Below are 20,412 nucleotides of genomic sequence, written 5' to 3' on the forward strand. Positions count from 1 at the left end.
TCATCACCCAGAGTCAGTTCTCCTTCCATCACCATATATTCGATCCCCCTTACCCTCATCTACCACCCCCAACCTCCTACCCCCCTTACCCTCTGGCAACCACCAAACCATTGTCTGTGTCTATGAGTTTCTGTTTCTCATTTGTTTGTCTTGTTCTTTTGTTGCTTTTGGTTTATATACCACATATCAGTGAAATCACATGGTTCTCTGCTTTTTCTGTCTGACTTATTTCGCTCAGCATTACACTCTCAAGATCCATCCATGTTGTCACAAATGTTCCTATATCATCTTTTCTTACCGCTGAATAGTATTCCATTGTGTATATATACCACAACTTCTTCATCCATTCATCTATCGAAGGACATTTTGGTTGTTTCCATGTCTTGGCCACCGTAAACAAAGCTGCAATGAACATTGGAGCACACGTGTCTTTATCTCTAAATGTTTTCAGATTTTTTGGGTAGATACCCAGGAGAGGGATTGCTGGGTCATATGGCAATTCTATTCTTAATTTTTTGAGGAACCTCCACTCTGCCTTCCATAATGGCTGCACCAGTCTGCCTTCCCACCAACAGTGTATGAGGGTTCCTTTTTCTCCACAGCCTCTCCAACATTTGTTACTATTTGTCTTGTTGATGATCGTTGATGATGCTTTAACACTTTAACATAGAAAGCTGGGGTTGAGCTTGCTGATTTGACCACTTTATTTCTCACATCTAGAAAATGTCTACCAAATTATAGATAAATATGAAAATGATAATAAATAATATTTTCCTGAGCTATTTCCACTCTGAATTTACTCAGTCATGCTCAGAGGCTAAAGTTGTGGCAATTATTTTGATCTGATAATAATAATTAAAAAATAGGCGCCTGTTCATCTACTTATCACCTGTCTCCCTGGAACATGGCTTGCCAAGGAAATGGCACTCTAAAAGAGCACATAAAGAAATCCAAGCCCACCTCTCATTGGTGACTCTGAGAATTACCCTTTCTGTTTGGGGGGCGGGGGGAATGAAGAAATGCAGCAGAAAGAGGAGAAAGAGTTGCATCATTCCCGTTATTCTCCTTTCCTACTTCCCAACTTACACTCTGTCATACTTTCTCCATCCTACATCTAAGATGTCTGTGTCAGTCTGAGAGTTTAGATAATTTGATTAGAGTTGGTTTTCATTCCAGGCTTGACTAAGACAAATAACTTAATGGGCCGTATCCTTACATATAAAAGAAATAAAAAGAGTTGGTATTCTACTGATTCTCCTTTTAAGAGATTTGACTTGAAGAAAACACAGTTCCATAGGAACACCACACCTCCCCATACCCCTGTCCGTTCATTGGATAAACAATAATTGAGAACTTCTCAGTGCCTGGGACCCTGAAGCCAAGACAGAGCCAGGCCTCAGAGGAGTCCAGTGCACACGCAGCCTAACTGAACCCAGACCATGGCCTTAACTTCCAGGCCAGGGCCTGTCCACTGCAAGTGTGCTTCTTGCAATTATTACCTGGACCCAACTAATTTAGTTTAAAATGATTTGTTTTGTACTGAAGTTCATATTTGCCAAAATGATTGATGAAGAGAGGGATTGTTCGAAGAAATTAATAGCATAAATATGATTCTGAGAAGGGTAATGTATAACATAAAACATTTGGTTTTAAAGATTTTTTTTTTTTTTTTTTTTTTTTGGTACCACTGGTAAACATCTAATGGACAGTTTTCTATGCCGAGGATTTCCCTTGTTTGCTCTCAGGAGTGGGCATCCTGAAGGCTCAGTCCTTTCTTGGTCATCTTTCCACAGGGCTGCTTACCCTGACATGGCAGCTACCCAAGTCTCTCTCCGAAGCTGCCCTGATTTCCTCCTCGGTCCCTCAGTCAGATCGGACATCACCAATGGTAGGACGGTAACAGTCTTACTTACTTCACGAGGGGCCTCAGAAGGCCTCATTATTTATCAGGCTAGTATAGTCACCACTATGCTCTTAGTGTCCTGTTCAATGATATATTGAGTAGGTGGCTGGTGATGGAGTCTGACCTGGCAGAATATTTGAGCCTCGGCGCCAGAAGATGTCAAGGGGGTTGTCCAGTCCGACTGTCTTATTTTATTAATAAAAGTACCTGAGTCCAGGAAAGTGAAATGACATGGTCAAGGTCACACTAGGAGGAGTAGAGGTGGAATTTAAGAACAGATCTTCTGGGTCTTCTTATTTGAGCTTTTCCCAGTACAACGTATTTCTCCCCTGGGAACTCAGAAATTCATCGCTATAGTGAAATTGTTGATGTTTATTTTTGTTTAAATGATTTTGCATTGAGAAATAATACAGATAGGGTCTTCCTCATTATGTAGACTGCCTATTGGCATTGATCACAGATTTTGGGAGGTATTTGGGTTTGAGCTATAAACCCTACGCTTGACCTTAAGATTTCTCCCTTAAACTACAACTGAAATTAATCATTGCTTTTTTAATTCTTAGGACTCCTTGTCACTCAGTCATTTCCTAAGTAGTTCGAGTACCTACCGGCCTTGTACCTCACATTAGGCTAGAAATGTACTTGCTTGTTTATCGGCCTTACTAAAGCAGCCCCTTGGCTCAAACATCCTGGGTAATAGAGGAATTTCTGTATCTGAGAGGAACAAAGCAGTGTTTTAAAAGATTCAGTAAATAATACCTCTTTCTCATTCACGTTTATCTTGCCCCAAATTAGTTGGGTGATCTATCCTTACATCTCCCCTGTAGAAGTTAGCTACAAACAGATTTTTTTTCTTAGACTAGTCAGTCATTTGATCCTGTGAGATATTTATATTTCAAAATATTTAAATACAATGATAACTTTAATTCTATACATCTATTAAGGATACCAAAATAATACTCTTCACAGCACTTTGGAAAATTCATTTCTTTACCAGTTAAAAAATATGTCATCCTTAAAGCAATTCATAATAGAAAATGCCACCCAGAAAATAATGTTCCATGCTCAATTACAACTGAAGAACGGTAACAAAAACATTTAAGTCTAATGTTAGCTCATCTTGCGGAGCTTGTCTATAAAACTATTATTACTTAGTTATAAAGAAACATTAGGTATTTTATTTAATTCTAGGTATCACTACCTGATTTTGTTTTCTAGTTTTCAGTCCATGCTGAAGACAAAGTAAGCCTGAAGTCTGATGCAGGATGGAGCTATTGCTATTCAAATAGAATCAAGAGGTCTTATCACTTGATTATCTCCGAACAGATATTCTTTAAGTAGGGGTAATATGTACATAGTTCTTTAGCTAGATGTGTTTTCCTGCTAAGATGTTTGTCCAGAGAGAACCACTTTGTAAACTGAATTTGGGGTCTGTTCAAAGGACATCCTCTTTGTTTACAAATATGGTGTTATCACTTAAATTCTTTTCACGGATAGCACCTCCCTCTAATTTAAAATATATTGATTTAAAATATATTACAGTCTTTAGTGATCTGTGAGTATTGCATTAGTATTTACTTCTACTTGAATTTAATGTAGTGTTAGGTTTTGTTTTGTTTTCTTGAGCCTCTAGAAAGATTTTTTTAGTTGATTTCACACTGACTCCTTCAGATTGGGAAGAGACCTAAATATCCACCAAGGAAGTAATATTGAGCTCAGGCCTTTGACTTCTTTTCCAATGCTCATTTCACAAATCCGAGTGGTCTTTTAGTCTTTCCTGACCTCTGCCAACTGTACGTTATTTTTATGCCCTTGAATAAGATTTTGGTCTGAGTTTTATCTTCTACTAATGTGGTTTATTCTGTTCAGTTGACCAACTTTTCAAACTGTCATATCTTTTTATTCATGATTTTCCTATCAATAACTCAAATACATCCAAAAAATTTGTACATGTGATAGGTGGGATCTATTTTTAAATCACTTACAAGTTCTTGTATTGAAATCATTATTTGGACAGCAGATTTTACTCACATGGTAAATGATACGGATTTTTAACAAAGGCCCTCTCGATATAGACTACATACTGGCCTAACTTGGAAGGACAAGCTTTTATTCATGGAAGAAGATGGAGATTTTTGTCAGTGGTCATTCTCTTGTTAGTGGTGAGGGGATATTTCTTAGAGTTATTTGCTGCCTAGGCCTAGCCACCTTTAAGAGTTAATAGCACCTTTCTGCAAATGATTTCAAAACGAAGGAGGGAATTTGTAGAGGTTAACCAAAACCAAAATAGAGTCTAGAGAGACATGGAGGAACAAAACCACTGATGACCCTGTCATCATGTTTGTTTGTTTTTTTTACAGAAAATCCTTCCATGGAGTCTTTGTCATATAATAGTCTGGGTTTTCTTGTTAGGTTGTCTTAAATGTGGTTTAAAAACTACTGATTTCATATTGTCTACAATGAAACCATTTGTTTCTTTAGGATCTAGAAGAATTAGACTCGTTAAACACACCATAGTCAAATACATCCATACAAAGTACGTGGACTTCTCCCTCTCTCTAGCTACCAAAGATATTACAAAGATATTTAGAACACTGGCCTTTCAGTTGTCAATATTTTGAGGTGTGTGATGAGTAAATGGAAGAGCCGTACATCCTTCAGTGGTAGAACTGTCAAGAAGAGTTTGTCTTTTCTGTCCCTCACCGCTCCCCTCCCCCCTGAACCGCCCCCACCAATGCAGACTATTTCAGAATCCATTACAGAGGAAATAAACAGTTGATTTTAAGTTAAGGATGAGCCTAGCAACCGTCTGCACTATATTGACGTCAGAAATCTCTCTCTGCCAAGCTCTAAAATGCATCTTCAAAAACTACTGAAAATATCCAAGAACTTTAGTGATGAGCTACAAATGGACTTTGGTATTGATAAATAAAGGTCAATATGTATAGTGAAAGGACAACTTACTGTGATAAATGGGCCCACCATCAGTAAAGATCAAATTATTGACTATGTAGGGCTAGGAAAAACCTGTCTATAGCTAACTTCTACAGGTGAGAAGAATCAGCCACAACAGCAATTCAGGTAAAGCTCAAAGAGACATGCAAGGAGAATTCATTAAAAATACATACAAAAGTAAGCAGCGACATGCTGCTAAAAAATACATTTGTGGCACTAGGCTAATGGATTTCTTTGGCCATGCCGGTGTTCACACCTTTTTCTTTTGCCTTGAATGAACTCCCTTTGGGCTACCCATTTTCCCTCTCAAGATCTAATTCAAATTTCACTTCCTGACTATCCTATTGCATAGGGAATTTTCTCTGCATTTCTAAAAATCATGTCACTCTTAGAATATTCTAATATTCTCCTACTGGTTACTTTTCATTATACTTCAACTAGATCACAAGTTGTATGAGGGCACATTAAAATTGCCTTCACTTTTTTACTCTTCACATGGTCTTGGCACAGTTCTCTCCCCATAATAAGCACTAGATCAATATTTGTTGATTTCATCGTTTGTGAAACGATTCATTAAAGGAGCCTTGGTCACACATCATGTCAGAGTTTAATAATGAAACATCACAGGAAACACCCAAAAGAACAATTGCAAAGATTAGCCTATCAAACAAACAAACAAACAAAAAAAACAAACAAAAAAGTGGAATGGCAGTAAACCTCTCCAATGTCTGTTGTTCCCAAGTGACAGAATGTAGGTGTTTATTTTACAGGATAGGTAATTGGATACTTTATAAACTACCCAGAAAAAAATGGCAAATCTTGTACCATTTCAAATTCAGAAGCTACATTTTAACTAAGCAAAATATCTGAAGAATAGCCCTCTCTACTCTCCTACCCTCACACAAACCACACCCTCCAACATCAGAGGTGGAGACAAAATTAGCTGCCTGACACCCACTCCTATGTTTAATGAAGATAATGCCGCTAAGACTACATCTAACGTGCTGACTTTTTTGAGAGGTTTGGGATGCTAGTTTGGACTGGTAACCACTTTACTGCCTCTAAAAATGGTTGCAGGCATTTACTTTGTTGTTCTAATACGATGTTCTCTTCCTGTTTGAGGCCCCTGTGTCTAGAACAGAATCTTGTTGGAGGAATGAATAAATAAATGGGTGAAAGTTTTAAATTATGAAAGAATAATGTATGGGATGACAAGTGCAATGCATTTGCCCAAATAAACACAGGTGCTACCTCATTGGCTATTAGTAATAGATTTAGTTGGATGATTAATTCCCTATTATAATTACCAATGCAAATATTTCAGAAAATTAACAACATATGGATAAAAAAAAATCATTAAAACAAGCCAAGAGATCTTGACCAATGTAATAATATTTCACAACTTTGATGCATTTAATTATTCCACTGAAACATTTCACAAAAATCTACAGATTCAAACATAATCTGTAAGTATGATCTAAACTGAAGAAAAGTAAAGGCAGCTACCCCAATAACTGCTTAGGCCATACGTGTCATGTCTTTTCTTCCAAGTCACAGACTCTCCCATACCACCATTTTGCAAATAAGCATCCTGTGTCTCAAGTGTGCTTAAGTAAGAGACTGAATGGATCTAGTTGAAAATAGTTCAAAGCACATATTCTCTTGGAGGTACATCTAGCATGGTACCTCTGCTTCATTCATTCATTCATTCATTCATTCATTCATTCATTCATTCATTCATTCTACAAATCCTTCAAGAATACCTTCAATGGCCCAAGGCATACAGATGTAAATAAAACAGACATAGTACCTACTTTCTTTTTTTTTTCCAGAAAATTAAAATGCACGAAATGAAAACTTGGGTGTATTTATTTAAAGTCAAAATGTTATATTTTTCTCTCATATTTTGTTCCCAAACAAAAGGTTTTAAAGATGCAGTGAATTCAAACTCTATACTCACACTTCCACGGAACAGAGAACTGTCTGTTCTGAGAGCACTGGTGAAGAGCTCTTTGGACCAGAATTATGTTACCAGTCTCCTTTACAGCGTGTATATGTGGGCCTCGGGTTCTGATCATTAGTGCTATGCACATTCCACGAAAACGAGTCAAGGAGTGTGGGAGGTGTGAGCTCTCCTAACGCTGATGTGGACCTCCAGCAGCCCTCCTTGTGTAGCTTCTTGAATGTGTGAAGTAACACCGTCTCCAGCCTCTGCATTTGCTTTCTCATCTCCTAATGGAGGTTTAGGAACAACAGCCCAGTCCACTTCCCTGTGCCAACAAACATATTATTTCATGTGTGACATAAATGTATTTATTGTATTTAATGGCTTACAAATAATATGTGTGTTATCAAGACCTGAGGAGACAATGGTGGTGTTTACCACAGCAATTGGTGATAGACAAAATTCCAGTGTAGTCAATGATATCCATATTTATATTGTTTGGCTTTAGACAAGTAAGTGTGACATAATTTAGATTATTGCAGGCTTGCTTTGTTTTGCTATTCACCGAGTTGCATCATGAAGACAATGTCCACTTTTCCTGACAAATGTTTCCTTAAGCAAATGTAATATGGAAATATGTTACTTATGATGATAATGTAGACCAAGTAGTACAACTTGTGGAAAAATGTGGAAACTTGAGTCTGTGTTTTTCTAACGGAACTAGTGGTTGTAACGTGTTTATAGGGAATTTTAGATTCCTGTGCTAGCTTCTGTTTCGGTTCATCATTCCTACTCAGAAAATAATATCTCGTGACGAGTTGTCTGGGGACCTACCATTGAAAACACCAGCCCTCCTTATTATCATTTGCAATGTATTCATTCCATATTTTAGAATTTATTTTTATAGGGCTTTTTTTTTGGCATTTGGTACTATAGTTTTTAATTTGCTAAAAGAGAACCAAAATGCATAAGAAGTGTTCATCAGCTATGACTTGTACGACAAAAGGCACAATTGCACCAGCCTAGTACTGGTCCTTCTAATTGAGTAGTCTGATGTTCTCTCTGTGTCCTATTGCCGTTAATTGACTATACTGTTTTAGATTTATGCATTAAAAATAGGATTTCTGCTTCGAAGTGATCACTTTGTTACTTTGTAGCTTTTAAGCTGATGCCATGAACTTATTTTTCTTCTAAGATAAAGTCTCATCTATAGATTTTTCAACTAATTACATGTCTGCCAATACATACTTAGAGGATACATTTTATTTCAATTTATTGTTTGTGTTTGCATCGTGTGTCCCTGGAAATAGCTGTGGAACTGAAAGGAAATGTTTTAATGGTATTTATTACTACTTTTTCATCACTCTCTTCTCTCTCTCTCTCTCTCTCTTTCTCTCTTTCTCCCTCCACCCCTCCCCCTCACCCCCACTTTCTCTCTCTCTCTTTTTAATAGCTTCAGCCAGTCTGGTCAAGCATGACAGCAACTCAAACTCGGCAAACTTCCAAGACAACGAGGACATGCCTGACAGATGTGTCGTGGAAGAGTCTGAGAGTCCAGGTGAAAGCCATTTAAAAATAGTCAAGTATAAAATGATAAATTTGACACAGCTTTGGGGTCCTTGGAAGGGGGTGGGGGGAGAGGACATTGTAATGCTCTTTTCTCTTAGCAGCTGCACTGTCAAATTAATGGTCACCTCCGGGGGTCACAGTGTGGAGCTGTTATCTTTTCCTCTTTCATCAAGAATTCAGTTGGAGGAAGTACAAAGGCTTTATGACTGAAAAGGGAAGCTGACACTATTAGTTCATTATCATCAATTTTAGGCTAAACTGGTTAATACAGGCAGAGATTGGAAACTGGAGAAATGGCAATATTTTAAATATTTCAAATAATGGGATCAAGCGGAAGTGGAGAGTTAGAGAGAAAAGAGATACAAATTGTCATCATTACAATCGAAATACCTTTCTAAATATAAATAGGACTCTAACTGGGATGAGAGGATTTTAGCATAACAGTAATGGACTAATAGATATTGTCAACTCTTCAGAATAAAATGAAAGAAAAGAAAATAACCTTTCCTCACGCAATAAAATTTACCCACGGTCCAAGTTACTTATGTTTGTATTTCCTTTGTAGAAAGAATAGACAGAAATATACTGGAAGACTATGGCCAGGAACACTTAAGCATGGATATTCGTTTCTGTTTTTCGCTGTATTTTGAAGTATGCCTGATTAAAAGGAAAAAAATCTTGTGAAAGTTGGATGACATTCCGGGATCACTACAAAGCCATAAGGCGCTAAAAGTTACCTGACGATTATGAATGAAAGAGTTAACTGTCTCCCCCCACTGAACATTTTTCTTTCTTATTTTCTCTGGCTGCTGTGTACCCTCTACCCTCTTGCATCTTTGTGTGCTGATCCATGTATCAGATTTTTGATTCATCCTCTCTGTGGCCTGTCAGCTTAGTTAAGAGATTTCCAAATCTTGTAGCCTTCGCTGACAGGGGGCAGCTGCAAACAGTCCCCTGATCCTTCCCTGAGGAGAGCTACTGAGATTTAATTTTCAGTGAAAGGTGCAGCCTGCAATCTATGTCAGGTCCCCTAAGTCATCTCGGAACCCCAATAGGCCCAGTGGCGATGGCATTGCATTTCAGTCCCCTCCACTGCACCAAGATTCCTCAAAAGATGGACTGCTGCTATGTGTCCGTTCTCGGCCACACTTCTGCTTTCCCACCGAACTGAGAAACGGCATCTTTAACAATGACAGAAATTTTTAATCAGCACATTAACCCCAACCCTGCCATAATGTCTAAAAGATAAACGTAGATCAGTCCCACTGTGAAAGGGAGAGGGTAGCGTTCAATTTCTCAAAAAAATTATTTAAAAATTACTTTTCATTTTGACTCAAATTGCCTAATTTTGACTAGGTTTAAGTCAAACTGTCTTAGGAAACAGTTTTAATCTCAACCATTTCATCAGGCTGTTACATCCATGAGTCCAGCTTTTATCTAAGTGTTCATCGTTTTGGCAACAATAGGTCAGCTTTATGCCATTACAAAACTAGAATAGATTTCCATCATCCTTCAATATGAGTGGAATTGTAGAGAGATTCAAATATAACATAGCCTATCTAATTGAAAACATAGGTGCTGATAAAGAATCTTAACTTAAAAAGTGAGTACGATTCTATGCATCGGACATCATTAAACTGGTAATAAAGAATGAATTACTCTGGCTTTTTCCTCTGTCCATTCCTGCATTTTAAGACATCTTGCCTTGTAGGCCCAGAAACCTCTGGAGAGTTCACTACTGGTCTCACTGCCTTCCACTGAGAATTTGTGGCTTGGTTGTCATGGAGACATCGTATTTCTCCAAGAATTGCTCATATTGATCCGTGGCCAGGCGTAAATGGCCAAGTGAGTGTGAGGAATAAAGGGGGCTGGGCAGTCCTATAAAATGACCAGGGCTTGTGGCTTGGAAATAAGCTCATAGCAAACACTTAGGTAAAAAGAAAGAAGCAGTTTTATTTTGTTTCAGGATTTCTTTCTGCACTTTGGGCCATTGTCTTCTTTCACGATGAACTGAAAGAAACTTGTTAGTCACTTGTCATGTCAGATCTTTGGTGCTTGTCCTGACACAGCTGTCAGCCTTCCAGCTCTGTGCAGTTCAGGGACACACAACAAAGAGGCAATGACATGAATTATTTATTGCTTCTTGTGTGGATAAAATTCTGTGATAAGAAATTAAGACACTTCTGACAGAGGCGCTTGTTTAGTAAGAAAGATTTTGATGAGAGAGTGCATTTTTTTTTGAAGTATGAACATTTGAGAGGCAAAATTCTTAAAACTGGAACTGAAGGAAGGTACCTGAAATTGGTGTCATAGAGGGACTTTCTTGAACTGTTAAAATATGACTATCTACTGCTCAATGTCCAAAAATGAACTTAAATATATCAAGTCATTCAAATGTAGGGGCTCTAAAACTACAAACATTACTTTGAGGTTTAGTTACCTCTCGTTACCACGTAAGAGTGGTGTTTCCCTGGAAAGTATGCTTAACTACCTTTGTCAGAAGAAAAAACAAAATCTGGGTTTTTTAAGTCATAAGCTTTGGGAAGATGTCTTCAAACCTATAGAGGTGCCTCAGTAGCTAAGCTTATAATTGTATTAGTGTATTCCTTATTTCTTGTATAGAAGGAAGTGCGTTTAAATCATGAATGTATCATTCTCACCATTTTTACCTGGAATATTATCACTCATTTAAAATTCCTTTTAACATTTTTCATGTACATGCAAAAATCCCCCTTTTACAAAGTTGAATGTGGTCAGTCTTCTAGCTTTAATGGATATTGGCCTTAATATGGTTTTATCTATGCAATTCTAAATGACTAACATGTTTATTACATCATTTTAAATGAATAGACCAGGTATTCGAACAGCATATAGAAAATGAAAACAAAAAATCATTTTTCCATTTGAGCACAGTTCAAGAATATTGTCTCATCTATTCTTTTCAAATAGTCTTTTCTTTGTAAATATTCTAAACATTATTTTACTTAGGCTCGTACTGCTTCATCTTGCTGATACCAACTCATTTGCAGATGCTGAGAGCAAGGGGGAATTGAAGCAAAGAAAATCTGAAATAGCTTTTTTAAATGGCAAAGTTTTTTTAAAAAAACACATTGATATAACATTTTAAAATGTCATTAATAAAACCAAATTTTAGAAGTTATGTAAAACAGACTGACTTCAGTGATTATATTTGAATACAACGGATTTGAACTCAGTCTATGGAGTGTTTATTTTTCCATTGACATCACTGCTCTCCAGTCCTGAACTGATGGGATGACCCATTTGTAAATGGGCTGCAGTGTGCATAGAGGTCACAATTGAGAGGCCTGGTGCAGTGATTGTTCCCCTGGTCTCTAGAGCACTTTACCTTATTCATCGTGCCATTGTGATCTCTTTATTGGTTCAAGTTGTATATACCCAGGTGAGTGCCTGCAGTCCATTAAGGTTGGCAAAGCAACTTTAGACCAGAGCATTCTTGTTACTCTGACACTGCTAGTGAACCTGGAGGCCTTGTTTGATAGGTTAAGGTCTCCCTCAGCTGTGTCTATTCTCTGGAATAATTCATTAGCCAAGAGTTTCGCCTCGCAGGTGAATCCCAGATTGAAGTTTCTGGCTGAGGCTCTCTGAAGGCTACTTGCTTCTTCACTGACGTTTATACTTTCCTGAAACCTGTGGGAATAACTTTGATGTCTAGTAATAGAAGCATTGAGACAACATCATGAACTTGCAGCTCCATTTTTGATATTTTAGGGCCATTAGGCTTTCTTTCTTTGTCTCTTTAAGGTCTGGGTTGCTTCTAAATCTGAAAAATGCTATCACAAAAATAGTGCAGTTTAGTCTTTAGCTGGCTAACTTCTTGTTTACGGTTTCATGCGGTGATTAAAGCTCAATTCCCATTCTCTAGGATATAAAAAAAATGGGTTTCTTGCCCCTCATCTTTTCACTCATGATGATAAAAAATTTAGTGTGATATTCACAATTTTTATCCAAGTATTAATGAGAGACCTTGAGCTTTTAGCACCTTATTGACTTGGAAAATTAAGAATTTTCCTTCCTAGTGCACTACGGCCAGTGCACTGAAATACAGCTCCAGCTGAAAATAGTAGTGACAAGAGAGAACTTGAAAATACCAAAAAAAACAGTATTCAGATAAGCATTTTCACGTCATTCTGAAGTAGTTTATAATCAGTATGCATTCTGCCCTTAATAGAACATTTTAGTGGTTTTTACATAGCACCTTATGTGTGTAGATCTATATACATCATTGTCAATCAATAGTGCATTTGCATGAATCTGATGAGCAAAACTAGATTTCTCACGGTTTCCAGGGGATACTACATTGTGGAAAGCCACAGTGTTTTGTTTTGCTTTTTTTTTTCCTTTTGCTCTTCTGGCTCATGAATCACCAGCAAAAATCAGGTAACAGAAAGTAGGACAGATTCGGGACGGGAGTGTTGGAGATGGCTGCTGATGATGATGCACGAAGCAGAAAAAGTGTGGGATGTGTGAGCCTCCCATCCATCATAGCCTGCGGGAACACTCTTCTTATGGATAGTGCTGAAAAACGCTCTAGAAGTAAGAACAATTTCAGTGGCAAAAACATACCCTGTTTCCCTGAAGATAAGACCTAGCCGAACAGTCAGCTCTAATGCATCTTTTGGAGCAAAAATTAATATAAGACCCAGTATTGTATTATATTATCTTATATTAGACCCGGTTTTATATTATAGTAACATAAGACTTGGTCTTATAGTAAAATAAGACTGGGTCTTATATTAATTTTTGCTCCAAAAGACGCATTAGAGCTGATTGTCCAGCTAGGTCTTATTTTCGGGGAAACAGGGTATAAGCTCTTTCTTCTAGTTGTGTTTAACTACATAAGTGTTTTAAAAATTTTACTCAAAGGGAAAAAAATGTAAGCATCAACCTCATAACTTTTAAAATATGTAAAGTTCTAGGTGACTAATAGATTATTATATATATTGTGTATGTTATACGATATTGAATATTGGTTTAACTAAATCAAATAATCAGCTTTTTGAGTCTTTGCTAGCGAGATTGGGAGTTACTATACATGGTCACATCATTAATATAAATGTGTTTAGAAGTAATTAAGTAAAGCACAATGTTCTCACTAGTTTGATAGTCAAATTAATTTAAAGCAAGTGATATATTTTAGCCTATAGTAACAAGCATCCAAATAGTCTGAGAAATAAATGTTTTTTTGGATTCTATAACTCAAACCATTTTTCAACTAACTTTTAAACATTTGACCCTAAAACTGCAGTTGTGGGTTCTCTAAAAATAATTCAGCTCCTTTAAATTTATAAAAAATTTAATAATTTCAAACCCAGTTCATCTTGTTAAAAATTTTCATCTTTCTTCGCAAAGAAAAATAACCCATATTAATAATGTGTACAATTTACGTGGGCCTGGTTTATAAGACAATATTTTTATTAACATATTTTATTTCAGAATAGAAAAGAAATGTAGAAATGAATAGTTAATTCCTTTTTTCCTTCCTTTCTTCCTCCCTCCCTCCCTTCTTCCCTTCCTTCCTCCCTTCTTTCTTTTCATCGTTCCCTCTCTCCCTTCCTTCTTCCTTCCCTTCTTTCTTGTTCTTTTTTATTTCACCATATAACCCAAAATACTCTGTTTTTTTTCTAGGTAAGCCAGGATATCATTCATGGATAACAAAGATGTGCTTCTGCAAGCTGTGCTAAACTAAATCTCATCTCTAGGAATTGAATTAGGACAGATGAAGAAACCCAAATAATGTCATTTGTTTATCATCGTGTATAAGTTATATTGCTATTGATCAAGATATTAGGTTGTAGATTTCCTAAAACTTTAGCAAGAGCAACTACAAGTATAATTACTGATTGAAAATATCAACTTTCCTAATTTTAGAAAATCATTGTCTAAATCATCCTGTATTCCTGTTTTTTACTTTTCTTTTAATATTTCCAACAAGGAATGCCAGCCCACAGATACAAATTTAACACCATTTTAGATTGTTTCCGTCTTTTCAGTTCCTGAATTATATAATAAGCAATATTAAAACCACATTGCTTTTAGACAATGTAACACACAATGCTTTTAATTTTAATGTTGTTTCAATGTATTTAATCTAAAACTTTACCAAATTTATTTGTTAGGTTAGGACATTTTGTTTTTGTAGATGCTTTAATTCCGATCAATCACCCTGCAGTAAATCTCATCCCTAAGGATGAAATGTTGTCAACAAATAGCCAGTTCCATTTAGTCATCAATTAGCCCAAATAAGTGATACACAATATAACTGGGACCAATCTTGTGCAGTCAAGTTAATTCAGACTTCTAATGACATAGAGGCTAATGTCTTTAGCTAAAGGAAGCTCTTGTTGGCCGTATAAATGTGAACTAGGGAAGGGGACTCCACTTATAGCTCATCACAATTGATCCTTATGAAATATAAACTCTCATAGTTCTTTTCCCAGAAAGAAGCTTGACTAGCAGAAATTCTTAAACTAAAATATGCAAAGTAATATAAATAGGAACAGATATGAAGTGCTCATCTATTAAAACCCTTAGTGATCTGATTTATTTGCTGTGATTTCTATTGTTTAATTCCTAGATTTATAGAAAATTGTCAAAGATTATTTGTGTGCATATGAGTACAAATAGTGCCAAATCCATAGAAAAATGGAATTGAAGTGTTGTGTGATACCTATATCTATCTATCTATCTATCTATCTATCTATCTATCTATCTATCTATCTATCTAATAGGGAAGTTCCAGTCACTTTAATTCAACAAACAGTTTTAGGTCTTGTGCTGGGATGCAGTGGGCAAAGGAGAAAGGGAGATTAGAGAAGAGAACTATAACATTGAAGTAGCATGGGCCTCTACTCTTAAGGAGCTTATAATTAATGATTGATGTAAATGAATATGCCTGAAAATAAACATCATATGATTGTGATTCCTTTAAAGTAGATAAAACTGCCTGTTCTTCTTTCCCCCTCAAATATGATATCATTGCTTGAAATTACTAATTACTTTTGAGTTGTACTTCACAAACAGATAATATGAATAATCATGGAAAATTGTCATCCTTTTAAAATGGACATATATGTTATGGAATAGCCGAAAGCTATTTGGAACAAGTTTCAAAATAAAGGAAGGTAGCAAGCTAGGCAATGGAATACAATTTGTTGCACGCTGTGTACTGACTCTGAAGGCCATTACAAGGACTCCCCAAAACATCTTTAATAATGGCAATATCAGATAAATATATGGCCTTTCAAAGGGGCAATTTTAGTAGTTAAAACTTAATTGGATGTTCAAGTTTTAGTGTTTATTAAAAATAAGCTTTGTTTATATAGTTGTGTCCTATTATTCCCTTTTCAAAGAATAATAAAAATAAGTTTAAACCATTGCCAAATTTAGCATTTCTTTAGGTCTAAGAAATCAATAGTGAATCCTTGATAAATATTTTATTATATCACTACCTATAGGAAATTACAATTGGCAAAACACTGACATTACTAAATGAGATATTTAAGACTTTTTTAGCTAAAATTTAATAATTTGGATGCATGACTAATTAAAATATTTTATCTATATGAATTCTGGAGGCCAACACCATTAACTATCAAAACTCTTAACTCCAAAAACTAAGTTTTAGAGATAGACATTTAAAGGATTTTCACTAAAACACATGCGCAGGTATGATTATAACACAAATCGACTAGTCTGTTTAAAAATGATTTCTTTTTATTGATTTATGTTCAACATGTTTTAGTAATTTCTGTTGTAAGAACTTGAGGTAGTAAGTTGCCACACAGTTAATTGGATCAACCACATAGTGACCCTAACCAGTTGGTACCACAGCTAGAAACTCAAAACTCTCTGCCTCTTGATTGGGTGTTTGTCCTTTTGATGGCTTAGCCTTAAATAACAAGTGGAGGAATTGCATTAGTGAATAAATGTGTTTGTATCCAGCCTTCCTTGTCATTCTAATAAATAATTCATTAAAAAATCATCTTGTGTTCCTTTTCTGGCAATAATCTTGGTGATATTTATGATTATATATTTCCCTCCAAGGAATATCATATTTTCAAATTTGCATGCGAGGATTCTGTTATTCATTGTTTAGTTACACACGAGCTCTAGTGCCAACGACAGAATCTGGAAAGAATGTAGGATTGTGGGCCGAGGCCTCATTGCCATGTGTCCAGGCAGCGTTCCCTTGTGCTTCTCAGAGCCTCATTTCCTTGTCTGTACGTATAGAGAGTTCCCTTACAAGCTTCATGCAACGACACTCCACGAGATCGCTTATGGAAAGCAATCTGAATACTGTAAAGCACTTCAAATATATGGTACCATTTATAGTATTATAAACACACAACTAGAGAGGTGGACTCAGGCCTAAAACATTCTGTTGCTATCTTAGAATGTAAGGTAAAGCTACTTTGAACATTTCACAATTAGAAAAATGATAGGAAGACACTTTGCTAAGGGGGGAGGGGGTTGGGAGATGAGGGTAAGGGGGATCAAATATATGGTGATGGAAGGAGAACTGACTGGGTGGTGAACACACAATCGGATTTATAGATGATGTAATACAGAATTGTACACCTGAAATCTATGTAATTTTACTAACAATTGTCACCCCAATAAACAAAAAAAATTAACATTCTATCTCAAGATGGTAGTATTTTGAGGGTAATTTTTTTTTATTTCCTCTCTTATACATTTCCCTTCAATGTTCTGTATTAAAAACATTTTATAATTATTCAAGTGAACATTTAGAAAAGATAGTGTTTCTCTTCAATCTTTAGAGGGCACATTATAATAATTGAATTTTTGAAAATCAAGTTTTATGCCATGTGTTTAAAATGAAGGCTCAGAATACATTAATCCAATTGATTTTAAAGTCTTATTTTCATAGAATGAACTCATTCATGTAGTTTTAAAATTTTTTGTATTGCATACATTTTGATTATGCAGCTATTTTAAAATAGTGCTATATGCCCTTTGATTCTCCACAAATGTTGTTTTACATGTAAAGTGCCCAAAGGTAAAATATTTCAAAATTAACTGTGACAAGAAAAGTTGCAGAGTTAAATCCTTCTTGAGTAGATATCTTTCTGATGAAGTTACGTGGTTTCATGCACATTGGTTCCCAGACCACTGCCCTGATTCCATCAACAAGGACACTACAGATGGCATGGAGAAGAAAAACGTAAACCAGAAATGAACTAAGTTTCCCGGTAAGACCGTGCCACTGAAAATTCCCATCCAACCTGTGACCCCGGGAAGACAGCATTCATGCGTCCTTTTCTCTCATTGGCAGGGCAGGGATTGGGGAGCGCCCTCAATCCCTCCCTCCTCTCACCCTCCTTCCAAACATCTCAGACCCGATCTTTATTTAAAGTTTTGATATCATGGATTTTTAGCGTTAATCTGATTTTCATACATATTGTATTCAAATATATCTGTGTTGATTACTGAGTTTTTTGCCGTCCCCTAGTCTTAGTCCCTACTTGTTAGGTCTGAGACAAAGTCACCTTTATCCCTGAAAACATGCTGCAGGTAAATAGACTGTGATAATTGCATCATTATGAGCATGATTGTAGTGATACAAATGGTATGAAATAGTTCTTTTAAGACCCTGTGAAAACTAAAGCTATAGACCATTGAAAATGTTTGAAATGGCTACTTCTGGTGTACAGAGGGAATTGTTGAGCACATATGGTTCTTTGTTTTGACATTGTTTCCCCAAATGCCTAGTTTTTCACTGCACAGAACATGTTCACCCATTTTAGGGATCCTTTCTGTCTTCAACACACTACTTAATTGGAAAGGTAGCAGTGATTTTTTTTTCAAGGAGACAAGGTTTTTAATAATTAATATTATATATTTCAGTACAACATTATGCCTAATTCTGCAAAGTGCCAAATGCCTGCAAAATTCCAATATTCATAATACTATGCAATAGCTGTGATGGGTTGGTACATGCTTACAAAACCTATTATTTATTCAGTAAATTATTTTCATTGCTATTATCTATAAAGTCATCAATTGGCTTTTCGATCTTACATGTGTGTTTTCTAGGGAGAAAGTGCTTTCACAGAGGTTCAGTAACTGCATCATGGACTCAGATTCTGATGCCACCTCAGATAAAAGAACAGTCTATGATGTGTTCTTGACATATCACAAGTTGCCTTTAGACTTCTAAAGAGGTTTCCTGTTAATTCTGCAGTGGCAACTACATTTCCTATCAGAATTAACCTGTCTGATGTATATCAAAAAATTCTTACATTTATATTATCTCCATTTGCATCAATTTATAGTTAGAGTGAACAGAAGAAACATGGAAAATGGAAGCCATTTTTCCTTTTGTATTTTAGAGCCTGCGGGGTGGTGGGGGGGAAGAAAGCAGACAACAACAACAAAACCCTGTAGCACAGTGACACTAAGAGCCTTCGGCATCTCCCTGAGACAGTCATAGCCATGGGGTTGGATTAAGTTGCACTTGGGACTGTTTTTAGGATAAGGAAAATTCCCTTGGATCAGCCTCTATGTCAAATAAGCCATGTATTCCCCACCAATCTAAGCAAAACCATTTGGTCCAACGTTTGCAGGAATTTGAGATAGGAAGTGAGGTGAAATTAACACATACTACTAGCATTTCAATTGTCATTGGGATAGTCAAATAAACAAATTGGGAAATTTCTAAAGTATGTTTTCATGGAAAGTATCCTGCAGCTAGCTAATGCCTGACCAGAAAGGTGTTGGGTTTTGTTTGCAGTCTTCCTGCCATGTAGGTGGCAGCAACACTCAAGGCTAGAAATTTTCTTTCACGTTCCCTTAGCTCTAGTCCAAAGCATATTCTTACTAAAAGTCTTTGTGGAAGAGAAAAGGTTTAAAGTGTAGAGACAAATTTCTCCATGTCCTCACATATCTCTAAAGCACTATTTTAAGGTTGGGCTAAAGTGGTTCCCATAATGCGAAAACATTCATCATTTCCCTTAATACAGAAGTCATATTCTGCTCTCGCACATGTAGGTAGTATTAGGCTTCTGTTTCTTTATTTACTAGGATCTTACTTCTTTACCATCTCCTTTCAGGCTAAAGCCTTTCTCTGAAGAAAAAGGAAAAACATAGTTTTATTCCACTACCACCAAAGCTTTTCTGGAAAACAGTAAAAGTCTGTCCCTTTATTCTTTGTAAACATCTAAGAAGCCAAGGTATTTAGTAAATGTTAGAGGTTTTCCTTTAGTCTTCCAAATGAAGCCACTTTTTCTGGTGGCTGCGTTCAAGTTGGTTGTGTGTACAAATCAAATGAAGTCCAAGCAGAGAGGCCCAGGGCACCTGACAGAGAGGCCAGAAGACAAACAGGACAGGCACTCTCAAGCAGAGGGTGTTGAGTCATTTGGTGGATATGGGTCACTGCCTTAGAAAGCTGGTGCCTCGGGACCCAGGCAGGAATGACACCAGGAGGCCCACTTTTATGTAAATAAGTTTGCTCTTCTTAGTACTGGAAGCTGATGAATAAGTGTTTCTTCACCCTGGCATTTTGCTAAGCCTAGGACATATTATAGGAAACAAGCAGCTTTTGTGAAGGAATCTTCAGTGTGTCCTTTTTACTGAGGGTTGGTCCTCATGTCCAAAATACCAGAAGAATATACACAATACCAGGCAAAGGCAAAGAAGCTAACAATGAACTTCCCAGGCTAAGAGGAGGGTCATTGGATGCCTCGGGGTAGGTGAGGACAGGGTTCTATATCAAATACCTTTCGATCTAGTTTTCACTGTTCCTCACTTTTGTCCTTCACATCCTCAATGACTTTCCCCTAATATCTGTGTAGTGTAATGCAACTATTTGGCACTGTAGCAGGCATTGAAGATGGAATCGAAAGTACTGGCATTGTGTCTGGAGCTCTTTCAATTTCTTACCAGCTGTTTTGACATTAGAAGAGTAGTTTCATCTAATACCCTCATTTTTCTCATCTATACATTGGGAATAATAATTCCAATTTCTCAAATACGATAT

General features: G+C 36.5%; 1 protein-coding gene across 1 annotated transcript in view; it reads left to right on the forward strand.

The window, feature by feature from the left end:
- The window catches only part of LOC141570585 (WD repeat-containing protein 72-like), a 76,079-nt gene extending 59,684 nt beyond the window's left edge, over positions 1–16,395 (forward strand). The window contains exons 2-3 of the mRNA XM_074327728.1: positions 8,257–8,361; positions 14,040–16,395. Coding sequence (XP_074183829.1) covers positions 8,257–8,361; positions 14,040–14,095 — 161 coding nt within the window. The 3' untranslated portion in view covers positions 14,096–16,395. The remainder of the gene's footprint in view (positions 1–8,256; positions 8,362–14,039) is intronic.
- Positions 16,396–20,412: the final 4,017 nt, after the last annotated feature.

Source organism: Rhinolophus sinicus, linkage group LG03, assembly GCF_036562045.2.
Source record: "Rhinolophus sinicus isolate RSC01 linkage group LG03, ASM3656204v1, whole genome shotgun sequence".
Lineage (NCBI taxonomy): Eukaryota > Metazoa > Chordata > Mammalia > Chiroptera > Rhinolophidae > Rhinolophus > Rhinolophus sinicus.